General features: G+C 41.9%; 1 protein-coding gene across 1 annotated transcript in view; it reads right to left on the bottom strand.

Annotated features, from left to right (window-relative positions):
* The window catches only part of LOC138768862 (serine protease hepsin-like), a gene marked incomplete at its 3' end in the record, with an annotated part of 84,247 nt that overhangs the window by 21,942 nt on the left and 48,388 nt on the right, over nt 1–13,917 (bottom strand). Inside the window, exon 5 of the mRNA XM_069946829.1 lies at nt 6,469–6,567. Coding sequence (XP_069802930.1) covers nt 6,469–6,567 — 99 coding nt within the window. The remainder of the gene's footprint in view (nt 1–6,468; nt 6,568–13,917) is intronic.

The following is a 13,917-nucleotide window of genomic DNA, read 5'->3' as shown; positions in this document are numbered from 1 at the left end:
ATTACAGCTATCAGTAGGGTATATAGTTACAGTATAACCAGCCACTGTTCCTCAGGTGTTATAGCTATCAGTAGGGTATATAGTTACAGTATAACCAGTCACTGTTCCTCAGATATTATAGCTATCAGTAGGGTATATAGTTACAGTATAACCAGTCATTGTTCCTCAGATATTATAGCTATCAGTAGGGTATATAGTTACAGTATAACCAGTCATTGTTCCTCAGGTGTTATAGCTATCAGTAGGGTATATAGTTACAGTATAACCAGTCACTGTTCTTCAGATATTATAGCTATCAGTATGGAATATAGTTACAGTATAACCAGTCATTGTTCCTCAGATATTACAGCTATCAGTATGGTATATAGTTACAGTATAACCAGTCACTGTTCCTCAGATATTATAGCTATCAGTATGGTATATAGTTACAGTATAACCAGTCACTGTTCCTCAGATATTATAGCTATCAGTAGGGTATATAGTTACAGTATAACCAGTCATTGTTCCTCAGATATTATAGCTATAAGTAGGGTATATAGTTACAGTATAACCAGTCATTGTTTCTCAGATATTACAGCTATCAGTAGGGTATATAGTTACAGTATAACCAGTCACTGTTCCTCAGATATTATAGCTATGAGTATGGTATATAGTTACAGTATAACCAGTCACTGTTCCTCAGATATTACAGCTATCAGTAGGGTATATAGTTACAGTATAACCAGTCATTGTTCCTCAGATATTATAGCTATTAGTATGGTATATAGTTACAGTATAACCAGTCATTGTTCCTCAGATATTACAGCTATCAGTAGGGTATATAGTTACAGTATAACCAGTCACTGTTCCTCAGATATTAGAGCTATCAGTAGGGTATATAGTTACAGTATAACCAGTCATTGTTCCTCAGATATTACAGCTATCAGTAGGGTATATAGTTACAGTATAACCAGTCACTGTTCCTCAGATATTATAGCTATCAGTAGGGTATATAGTTACAGTATAACCAGTCATTGTTCCTCAGATATTATAGCTATTAGTATGGTATATAGTTACAGTATAACCAGTCATTGCTCCTCAGATATTATAGCTATGAGTAGGGTATATAGTTACAGTATAACCAGTCACTGTTCCTCAGATATTACAGCTATCAGTATGGTATATAGTTACAGTATAACCAGTCACTGTTCCTCAGATATTATAGCTATCAGTATGGTATATAGTTACAGTATAACCAGTCACTGTTCCTCATATATTATAGCTATCAGTAGGGTATATAGTTACAGTATAACCAGTCACTGTTCCTCAGATATTATAGCTATCAGTATGGTATATAGTTACAGTATAACCAGTCATTGTTCCTCAGATATTATAGCTATCAGTAGGATATATAGTTACAGTATAACCAGACACTGTTCCTCAGATATTATAGCTATCAGTATGGTATATAGTTACAATATAACCAATCACTGTTCCTCAGATATTACAGCTATCAGTAGGGTATATAGTTACAGTATAACCAGTCACTGTTCCTCAGATATTATAGCTATCAGTATGGTATATAGTTACAGTATAACCAGTCACTGTTCCTCAGATATTATAGCTATCAGTAGGGTATATAGTTACAGTATAACCAGTCATTGCTCCTCAGGTGTTATAGCTATCAGTATGGTATATAGTTACAGTATAACCAGTCACTGTTCCTCAGATATTATAGCTATCAGTAGGGTATATAGTTACAGTATAACCAGTCACTGTTCCTCAGATATTATAGCTATCAGTAGGGTATATAGTTACAGTATAACCAGTCATTGTTCCTCAGATATTATAGCTATCAGTAGGGTATATAGTTACAGTATAACCAGTCATTGTTCCTCAGATGTTATAGCTCTCAGTATGGTATATAGTTACAGTATAACCAGTCATTGTTCCTCAGATATTATAGCTATCAGTAGGGTATATAGTTACAGTATAACCAGTCACTGTTCCTCAGATATTATAGCTATCAGTAGGGTATATAGTTACAGTATAACCAGTCACTGTTCCTCAGATATTATAGCTATGAGTAGGGTATATAGTTACAGTATAACCAGTCACTGTTCCTCAGATATTATAGCTATCAGTAGGGTATATAGTTACAGTATAACCAGTCACTGTTCCTCAGATATTATAGCTATGAGTAGGGTACATAGTTACAGTATAACCAGTCACTGTTCCTCAGATATTATAGCTATGAGTAGGGTATATAGTTACAGTATAACCAGTCACTGTTCCTCAGATATTATAGCTATCAGTATGGTATATAGTTACAGTATAACCAGTCACTGTTCCTCAGGTGTTATAGCTATCAGTACGGTATATAGTTACAGTATAACCAGTCACTGTTCCTCAGATATTATAGCTATGAGTATGGTATATAGTTACAGTATAACCAGTCACTGTTCCTCAGATATTATAGCTATCAGTATGGTATATAGTTACAGTATAACCAGTCATTGTTCCTCAGATATTACAGCTATCAGTAGGGTATATAGTTACAGTATAACCAATCACTGTTCCTCAGATATTATAGCTATGAGTAGGGTATATAGTTACAGTATAACCAGTCACTGTTCCTCACATATTATAGCTATCAGTAGGGTATATAGTTACAGTATAACCAGTCATTGTTCCTCAGATATTACAGCTATCAGTAGGGTATATAGTTACAGTATAACCAGTCACTGTTCCTCAGATATTATAGCTATCAGTAGGGTATATAGTTACAGTATAACCAATCACTGTTCCTCAGATATTATAGCTATGAGTAGGGTATATAGTTACAGTATAACCAGTCACTGTTCCTCAGTTATTATAGCTATCAGTATGGTATATAGTTACAGTATAACCAGTCATTGTTCCTCAGATATTATAGCTATTAGTATGGTATATAGTTACAGTATAACCAGTCACTGTTCCTCAGATATTATAGCTATCAGTATGGTATATAGTTACAGTATAACCAGTCACTGTTCCTCAGGTGTTATAGCTATCAGTAGGGTATATCGTTACAGTATAACCAGTCATTGTTCCTCAGATGTTATAGCTATCAGTAGCGTATATAGTTACAGTATAACCAGTCATTGTTCCTCAGATATTATAGCTATCAGTAGGGTATATAGTTACAGTATAACCAGTTACTGTTCCTCAGATGTTATAGCTATTAGTAGGGTATATAGTTACAGTATAACCAGTCACTGTTCCTCAGATATTATAGCTATCAGTAGGGTATATAGTTACAGTATAACCAGTCACTGTTCCTCAGATATTATAGCTATCAGTAGGGTATATAGTTACAGTATAACCAGTCACTGTTCCTCAGATATTATAGCTATGAGTAGGGTATATAGTTACAGTATAACCAGTCACTGTTCCTCAGATATTATAGCTATCAGTAGAGTATATAGTTACAGTATAACCAGTCACTGTTCCTCAGATATTATAGCTATGAGTAGGGTATATAGTTACAGTATAACCAGTCACTGTTCCTCAGATATTATAGCTATGAGTAGGGTATATAGTTACAGTATAACCAGTCATTGTTCCTCAGATATTATAGCTATCAGTAGGGTATATAGTTACAGTATAACCAGTCATTGTTTCTCAGATATTATAGCTATCAGTATGGTATATAGTTACAGTATAACCAGTCACTGTTCCTCAGATATTATAGCTATCAGTATGGTATATAGTTACAGTATAACCAGTCACTGTTCCTCAGGTGTTATAGCTATCAGTAGGGTATATAGTTACAGTATAACCAGTCACTGTTCCTCAGATATTATAGCTATCAGTATGGTATATAGTTACAGTATAACCAGTCATTGTTCCTCAGATATTACAGCTATCAGTAGGGTATATAGTTACAGTATAACCAATCACTGTTCCTCAGATATTATAGCTATGAGTAGGGTATATAGTTACAGTATAACCAGTCACTGTTCCTCAGATATTATAGCTATCAGTAGGGTATATAGTTACAGTATAACCAGTCATTGTTCCTCAGATATTACAGCTATCAGTAGGGTATATAGTTACAGTATAACCAGTCACTGTTCCTCAGATATTATAGCTATCAGTAGGGTATATAGTTACAGTATAACCAATCACTGTTCCTCAGATATTATAGCTATGAGTAGGGTATATAGTTACAGTATAACCAGTCACTGTTCCTCAGATATTATAGCTATGAGTAGGGTATATAGTTACAGTATAACCAGTCACTGTTCCTCAGATATTACAGCTATCAGTATGGTATATAGTTACAGTATAACCAGTCATTGTTCCTCAGGTGTTACAGCTATCAGTAGGGTATATAGTTACAGTATAACCAGTCACTGTTCCTCAGTTATTATAGCTATCAGTATGGTATATAGTTACAGTATAACCAGTCATTGTTCCTCAGGTGTTATAGCTATTAGTAGGGTATATAGTTACAGTATAACCAGTCACTGTTCCTCAGGTGTTACAGCTATCAGTATGGTATATAGTTACAGTATAACCAGTCACTGTTCCTCAGATATTACAGCTATCAGTAGGGTATATAGTTACAGTATAACCAGTCACTGTTCCTCAGATATTACAGCTATCAGTAGGGTATATAGTTACAGTATAACCAGTCACTGTTCCTCAGGTGTTACAGCTATTAGTATGGTATATAGTTACAGTATAACCAGTCACTGTTCCTCAGATATTATAGCTATCAGTAGGGTATATAGTTACAGTATAACCAGTCACTGTTCCTCAGATATTATAGCTATCAGTAGGGTTTATAGTTACAGTATAACCAGTCATTGCTCCTCAGATGTTATAGCTATCAGTAGGGTATATAGTTACAGTATAACCAGTTACTGTTCCTCAGATGTTATAGCTATCAGTAGGGTATATAGTTACAGTATAACCAGTCACTGTTCCTCAGATGTTATAGCTATCAGTAGGGTATATAGTTACAGTATAACCAGTCACTGTTCCTCAGATGTTATAGCTATCAGTATGGTATATAGTTACAGTATAACCAGACACTGTTCCTCAGATATTATAGCTATCAGTAGGGTATATAGTTACAGTATAACCAGTCATTGTTCCTCAGATATTATAGCTATTAGTAGGGTATATAGTTACAGTATAACCAGTCACTGTTCCTCAGATATTATAGCTATCAGTATGGTATATAGTTACAGTATAACCAGTCACTGTTCCTCAGATATTACAGCTATCAGTAGGGTATATAGTTACAGTATAACCAGTCACTGTTCCTCAGGTGTTACAGCTATTAGTATGGTATATAGTTACAGTATAACCAGTCACTGTTCCTCAGATATTACAGCTATCAGTAGGGTATATAGTTACAGTATAACCAGTCACTGTTCCTCAGGTGTTACAGCTATCAGTATGGTATATAGTTACAGTATAACCAGTCACTGTTCCTCAGATATTACAGCTATCAGTAGGGTATATAGTTACAGTATAACCAGTCACTGTTCCTCAGATATTACAGCTATCAGTAGGGTATATAGTTACAGTATAACCAGTCACTGTTCCTCAGGTGTTACAGCTATTAGTATGGTATATAGTTACAGTATAACCAGTCACTGTTCCTCAGATATTATAGCTATCAGTAGGGTTTATAGTTACAGTATAACCAGTCACTGTTCCTCAGATATTATAGCTATCAGTAGGGTTTATAGTTACAGTATAACCAGTCATTGCTCCTCAGATGTTATAGCTATCAGTAGGGTATATAGTTACAGTATAACCAGTTACTGTTCCTCAGATGTTATAGCTATCAGTAGGGTATATAGTTACAGTATAACCAGTCACTGTTCCTCAGATGTTATAGCTATCAGTAGGGTATATAGTTACAGTATAACCAGTCACTGTTCCTCATATATTATAGCTATCAGTAGGGTATATAGTTACAGTATAACCAGTCACTGTTCCTCAGATGTTATAGCTATCAGTATGGTATATAGTTACAGTATAACCAGACACTGTTCCTCAGATGTTATAGCTATCAGTATGGTAAGCAAAAAGATATCCCACAGCACGTCCAGTGAAGGAACAGTGATTTATTTCATTTATTTTATATTCATAACAACGTGCAGCGCAGTAAGAAGTCTTTTTATCTTATCAAGTTGGGATCGTAGTCAAGATCGCTCCTGCTGGCACCCTATAACTGCACCTTGGCGTTGTGCTGCTAACTATTCTATTGAGTATAGGTCTGGTGTTATAGCTATCAGCAGGGTGGATGATTACAGTATAACTGGCTATCGTTCCTCAGGAGGTTCCCATGCTAATCACATCTTGTAAAGTACTTAAAAGGCAAATATTATGACTATGCAGAGTACAGGAGTACAAGTCCTCCAACCAAGGAAGCTGCCTATAAGATTTGGCGGATTCTGTAGACTGTATATACCAGAAGTCTCTTACCTACAGCCCAAATCGTAATCCCGATTCCGGCCAGTGAGATGAGAATACAGGTAGTCACAGCAAGAATCCTCAGGGGGGTCCAGGGACAGCCTTTAACCACTGCAGTCACAATAAAAAGGAATAAAATCTTACAACCCAAGTGAGACCTTAAGCATTAAGGCTTAATGTATATTATTCTGGTGGGGTGGGGAGGGGGGAGGGGGTGCATTCATTTTAAATCTGTGGGCATTGTAAGAATCAAATTGTAATTGTTGTTATAACTTAAATCTTATTCGACAGTGGATGTGAAATAATGCAAATTTGGAATATACATTAATTATATATATTTTTTGTTTGTTTTTTTTTGTTTTTATGTTGTAAACCAAAGCTATATTTTCCAGGAATCTAGGCACAGTCTCCTGAAGGCAGCTATATACCAGCTATACTTACTGTATCCAGGCCCAGTCTCCTAAAGGCTGCTATATACCAGCTATACTTACTGTATCCAGGTCCAGTCTCCTGAAGGCTTCTATATAACAGCTATACTTACTATATTCAGGTCCAGTCTCCTGAAGGCTGCTATATACCAGCTATACTTACTGTATCCAGGTCCAGTCTCCTGAAGGCTGCTATATACCAGCTATACTTACTGTACCCAGGTCCAGTCTCCTAAAGGCTGCTATATAACAGCTATACTTACTATATTCAGGTCCAGTCTCCTGAAGGCTGCTGTATAACAGCTATACTAACTGTATCCAGGTCCAGTCTCCTGAAGGCTGCTATATAACCGCTATACTTACTGTATCCAGGTCCAGTCTCCTGAAGGCCACTATATAACAGCTATACTTACCAGGAATCCAGGTCCAGTCTCCTGAAGGCCGCTATATAACACCTATACTTACTGTATCCAGGTCCAGTCTCCTGAAGGCTGCTATATAACAGCTATACTTACTGTATTCAGGTCCAGTCTCCTGAAGGCTGCTATATAACAGCTATACTTACCATATCCAGGTCCAGTCTCCTGAGGGCAGCTATATAACAGCTATACTTACTGTATCCAGGTCCAGTCTCCTGAAGGCTGCTATATAACAGCTATACTTACCAGGAATCCAGGTCCAGTCTCCTGAAGGCAGCTATATAACAGCTATACTTACCAGGAATCCAGGTCCAGTCTCCTGAAGGCAGCTTAGTCTTGTGCTGGTTGGAAAAAAAGACACTAAACACATGGAGTCCCGGCCAGTACAGAGTGTAACGACTCAATATGTCTGTCAATTAAATGACTGCCTTCTTCCTGAGTGCACAAATGACCTGGGAAACATAGGACTTCCTGAGTTTAGAGTCAGAACACAGAAAGTGCCGTATTTTTCCAGAATAACATAATAAAAAAAAAAAACAATGGATGTAAATTGCAGACAAGCTTAATATCACATCTGCTGTTGATTTAGATTTTGAAAGTTTTAACGATACAGACACCTGGGGGCTATGTTCACACTACGTAAAGTCTCCGGACGTAGCGCGCTCCGTGAATAAGTGGCCGGAGATTTTCGTAGTTTGCGTACAATGGAAAGTATACGATCTACGGCTGCACAGTTCACATTACGTAAGAACTTAAACCAGGATCGTACGTGGTGCCGTAAAAAATGAACCAGACCATTGTTTGAGGACGAAAATGCCCGTAGCGTAACATGCGGTCCCGTACGGAGTGGTGATTTCTTCATTTTTGCACTTTGATTTCCAAGTAAAAGGCCGCTGTCCGATGGCTACGTAGGGCGCTCGGGAAGCGTAAGTACACTGCAGGCGTAAGTTCACGGACCGTACCTAGCCGGCCGCAACTTGCGTAAATCCCCGGCCGGAGTTTAACACTTATATGTCTGGACGCGAAAATATGCAGCCGGACATATACGTAGTGTGAGCATAGCCTAAAGGTTATTGGGGGAGAATTATCGAACATGGTGTAAAGGGAAACTGTCTGTCGCCCCTAGCAACCAATCAGATTCCACCTTTCATTTTCCAAAGAGTCTGTGAGTAATGAAAGGTGGAATCTGATTGGTTGCCGGGGGTGACTGAGCCAGGTTCACTTTACACCATGTTTGATCAATCTCCCCCATTGTTTCCAAATGTAAACAATGCATTTGGGGAGAAGGAGTTCTCTATCTGAGTATAATAGCAGTAGTTCTGTGTTAGCAAAGAGAGCTCCAGTGACATCACATCTGGAATACTGTGTCCAGTTCTGGAGACCTCACCTACAGAACGATAGTGATAAAATAGAACAGGTCCAAAGACGCCTACAAAAATGGTGGAGGATATCAGGTATAAAACATATCAGGAAAGACTTGGGTATCTAATCTATACAGTCTGGAGGAAAGAAGGCAATGGGAGGACATGATGGAAACCTTTATATATGTTACAGGAGGAAGAAGGGAAAGGAGGGGCATGATGGAAACCTTTATATATGTTACAGGAGGAAGAAGGGAAAGGGAGGACATGATGGAAACCTTTATATATGTTACAGGAGGAAGAAGGGAAAGGAGGGGCATGATGGAAACCTTTATATATGTTACAGGGGGAAGAAGGGAAAGGGAGGACATGATGGAAACCTTTATATATGTTACAGGAGGAAGAAGGGAAAGGAGGGGCATGATGGAAACCTTTATATATGTTACAGGAGGAAGAAGGGAAAAGAGGGGCATGATGGAAACCTTTATATATGTTACAGGAGGAAGAAGGGAAAGGGGGGACATGATGGAAACCTTTATATATGTTACAGGAGGAAGAAGGGAAAGGGAGGACATGATGGAAACCTTTATATATGTTACAGGAGGGAAGAAGGGAAAGGGAGGACATGATGGAAACCTTTATATATGTTACAGGAGGAAGAAGGGAAAGGGAGGACATGATGGAAACCTTTACATATGTTACAGGGGGGAGAAGGGAAAGGGAGGACATGATGGAAACCTTTATATATGTTACAGGAGGAAGAAGGGAAAGAAGGGACATGATGGAAACCTTTATATATGTTACAGGAGGAAGAAGGGAAAGGGAGGACATGATGGAAACCTTTATATATGTTACAGGAGGAAGAAGGGAAAGGAGGGACATGATGGAAACCTTTATATTACAGGGGGAAGAAGGGAAAGGGAGGACATGATGGAAACCTTTATATATGTTACAGGAGGAAGAAGGGAAAGGAGGGACATGATGGAAACCTTTATATATGTTACAGGGGGAAGAAGGGAAAGGGAGGACATGATGGAAACCTTTATATATGTTACAGGAGGAAGAAGGGAAAGGGAGGACATGATGGAAACCTTTATATATGTTACAGGAGGAAGAAGGGAAAGGAGGGGCATGATGGAAACCTTTATATATGTTACAGGAGGAAGAAGGGAAAGGGAGGACATGATGGAAACCTTTATATATGTTACAGGAGGAAGAAGGGAAAGGAGGGGCATGATGGAAACCTTTATATATGTTACAGGAGGAGGAAGGGAAAGGAGGGGCATGATGGAAACCTTTATATATGTTACAGGAGGAAGAAGGGAAAGGGAGGACATGATGGAAACCTTTATATATGTTACAGGAGGGAAGAAGGGAAAGGGAGGACATGATGGAAACCTTTATATATGTTACAGGAGGAAGAAGGGAAAGGAGGGGCATGATGGAAACTTTTATATATGTTACAGGAGGAAGAAGGGAAAAGAGGGGCATGATGGAAACCTTTATATATGTTACAGGAGGAAGAAGGGAAAGGGGGGACATGATGGAAACCTTTATATATGTTACAGGAGGAAGAAGGGAAAGGGAGGACATGATGGAAACCTTTATATATGTTACAGGAGGGAAGAAGGGAAAGGGAGGACATGATGGAAACCTTTATATATGTTACAGGAGGAAGAAGGGAAAGGGAGGACATGATGGAAACCTTTATATATGTTACAGGAGGAAGAAGGGAAAGGGAGGACATGATGGAAACCTTTATATATGTTACAGGGGGGAGAAGGGAAAGGGAGGACATGATGGAAACCTTTATATATGTTACAGGAGGAAGAAGGGAAAGAAGGGACATGATGGAAACCTTTATATTACAGGGGGAAGAAGGGAAAGGGAGGACATGATGGAAACCTTTATATATGTTACAGGAGGAAGAAGGGAAAGGAGGGACATGATGGAAACCTTTATATTACAGGGGGAAGAAGGGAAAGGGAGGACATGGTGGAAACCTTTATATATGTTACAGGAGGAAGAAGGGAAAGGAGGGACATGATGGAAACCTTTATATATGTTACAGGGGGAAGAAGGGAAAGGGAGGACATGATGGAAACCTTTATATATGTTACAGGAGGAAGAAGGGAAAGGGAGGACATGATGGAAACCTTTATATATGTTACAGGAGGAAGAAGGGAAAGGAGGGGCATGATGGAAACCTTTATATATGTTACAGGAGGAAGAAGGGAAAGGGAGGACATGATGGAAACCTTTATATATGTTACAGGAGGAAGAAGGGAAAGGAGGGGCATGATGGAAACCTTTATATATGTTACAGGAGGAGGAAGGGAAAGGAGGGGCATGATGGAAACCTTTATATATGTTACAGGAGGAAGAAGGGAAAGGGAGGACATGATGGAAACCTGTATATATGTTACAGGAGGGAAGAAGGGAAAGGGAGGACATGATGGAAACCTTTATATATGTTACAGGAGGAAGAAGGGAAAGGAGGGGCATGATGGAAACCTTTATATATGTTACAGGAGGAAGAAGGGAAAGGGAGGACATGATGGAAACCTTTATATATGCTACAGGAGGAAGAAGGGAAAGGGAGGACATGATGGAAACCTCTATACACTGTATGTTACAGGAGGAAGAAGGGAAAGGGGGGACATGATGTAAACCTTTATATATGTTACAGGGGGAAGAAGGGAAAGGGAGGACATGATGGAAACCTTTATATATGTGTAACGCCTGGAGTAGTGGATCCACTGGACCGGCACCAGCGATGGCACTAACCTCACCAGGGAGCGGAGTCTAAGGGGCCGCTGGTTTTCACCAGAGCCCACCGCAAGGCGGGATGGACTTGCTGCGGCAGGCGACCCCAAGGTCGCTACCCCTGGCTTGGTTGCTGGTGACGGCAGGCGAGGCGTGGCAGGAGCAGTAGGCAGGAGATGGTACTGGCAGAGGTCTGTAGGCGTAACGGCAGGTGACAGGCTGAACACAGGAACAATGGTGTAACAGGGAAACAGGAACCAGGAACAGGGACTAGGGACCAGGTAGCGGATAGGAATCAGGAACAGAGACTAGGGACCAGGTGGCGGATAGGACTCAGGAACAACAGGGACTAGGGACCAGGAACAACAGGGGGCTGGGCCAAACGCTATGGGAAGCATGTAGAGGCTCCAACACAGGGGACAGGGCATGCTGGGATTTATAGGGGAGTGATTGGTGCGAGTAACCAATTAGGAGCGCACTGCCCCTATAAATCTGAGACAGCCGGCGCGCGCGCGCCCTAGGAGGCGGGGACGCGCGCGCCGGCCGGCACAGCGACAGATAGGAACGTGGAGAGGTGAGGCGCCCCCCGGGGCCGAAGTAACAGCAGCGCCGGGTCCCTGACTATGGACACCGGCTGCTGCATGGGGCAGGAGGCGGTCGCGGCGGCGGCCCGGAACGCGGGACACCGCCGCGGCCGTGACAGTACCCCCCCCCCTTTGGCCTCCCCCTCTTTCTTGCCTGCAGATGGCACAGGAAGCCACAAAGTCTTTGACATCTTGGAACAGACTGGACCACCAGTAGTGGCGGGAGATCCGTTGGCCGGTCTTACGGACTCCAGAGTGCCCGGCCTCCAATGAGGAATGACCCCACTTCAAAATACCTCTTCGGAGCGCAGGGTGAACATGGGTCTTTCCGGGGGGTACTTTCCGACGAGTAGAGGTGACGACTGGTACTAGACGATCAGGAGATATAACGTGGCACGGGGATGTGGGTTTGTGGATGAGATCCTTCTGTAAGTTCTCCCGGTGGTAAGAGGTCATAGAGTGCTTGGTGAGGTGCTGAGGTGACTTGAGACACTGGCTGGAACAGTCCTGACCCCAACTGAGAATCTCCCCGGTTCTCCAGTCCAGCTTAGGGGCATGTAATTGCAGCCAAGGGAGTCCCAGGAGCACGGTGGGGGAAGAATGGGGCAGGACGTAGAAGGATATCTTTTCCTGATGTAAAGGACCCACCTGGAGGACTAAAGGTGCGGTCTGGTAGTACACACGGTCGGTAAGAATTTCGCCTGTGACCGAGGAGATAGTCAGGGGCCTGGCTAGTCGGGTCATGGGTAGCTGCCATCTTTGGACCAATGTAGCCGCAATAAAACTGCCTGCTGAGCCAGAATCGAGAAAGGCAGTAGTCTGGTGATTTTGTCCTGAGGGAGTCCGGATGGAAACTGGCATAGACAGACCTGGAAGGGTGGCATTCACACCTAGGGACACCTGTCCCACCGGACCTAGGTGCGAGCATTTTCCGGACGTTTGAGGACGTAGGGGACATCTCAGCCGAAAGTGATCTGAACCACCGCAATAGAGACAGAGATTCAACTCCAGACGACGGATTCTTTCATCAGGCGTCAGGTGAGCCCGTTCCACCTGCATAGGAATCTCAGGAGAGGGCTGGGACATCGGGAAGTCAGGATTCTGGAAAACCGGCGCCAGCTGGGGATGGCGACGGGAACGGCTTAGTAGATGTTCATGCCGAACCTCCTCCTCCCTCTCCGAAAAACGAGTATCAACTCTGGCGGCCAGTAGGATGAGTTCGTTCAGGGAGGTAGGTAGGTCTCGGGCGGAAAGCACGTCTTTCACTTGACTGGATAGGCCCTTCTTGAAGGTGGCTATTAGAGCGGCCTCATTCCAGTCCAATTCAGCCGCCAGGGTACGGAACTGGATGGCGTACTCACCAACAGAGGAGCTCCCTTGAGAGAGGTTGAGGAGAGCAGTCTCAGCTGAAGTAGCATGGGCAGGTTCCTCAAAGACAGAGCGAAACTCGAATAGGAAGGCCCGGAGATTGGCAGCAACAGGATCATCACGGTCCCACAGTGGCGTGGCCCAGGCCAGGGCTCTACCCTCCAATAGGCTGATGATGAAAGCCACTTTAGAGCGCTCGGTGGAAAACTGACTACTTAAAAGTTTAATATGCATGGTGCACTGAGTCAGGAATCCTGTGCACAACTTGGAGTCACCAGAGTATTTGCTTGGGAGAGCCAGCCGGAGTGTAGACACAGCGTCAGGAGGTGATGTGCGCTGGGCTGTAGTATGCTGCTGTAAGGCGGCAGTAAGTTGCTGGATCTGCTGCGACTGTTTCTGGATTTGTTGCGCCTGTTGAGTGACCACTCTGGCGACGTCACGGAGATCAGGCACCTCGCCGGGATCCATGGTTGGAGCCTACTGTAACGGCTGGAGTAGTGGATCCACTGGACCGGCACCAGCGATGGCACTAACC

Source organism: Dendropsophus ebraccatus, chromosome 12 (genome assembly GCF_027789765.1).
Source record: "Dendropsophus ebraccatus isolate aDenEbr1 chromosome 12, aDenEbr1.pat, whole genome shotgun sequence".
In the NCBI taxonomy this organism is placed as follows: Eukaryota; Metazoa; Chordata; class Amphibia; order Anura; family Hylidae; genus Dendropsophus; species Dendropsophus ebraccatus.
This window is presented reverse-complemented; position numbering and strand designations above follow the sequence as displayed.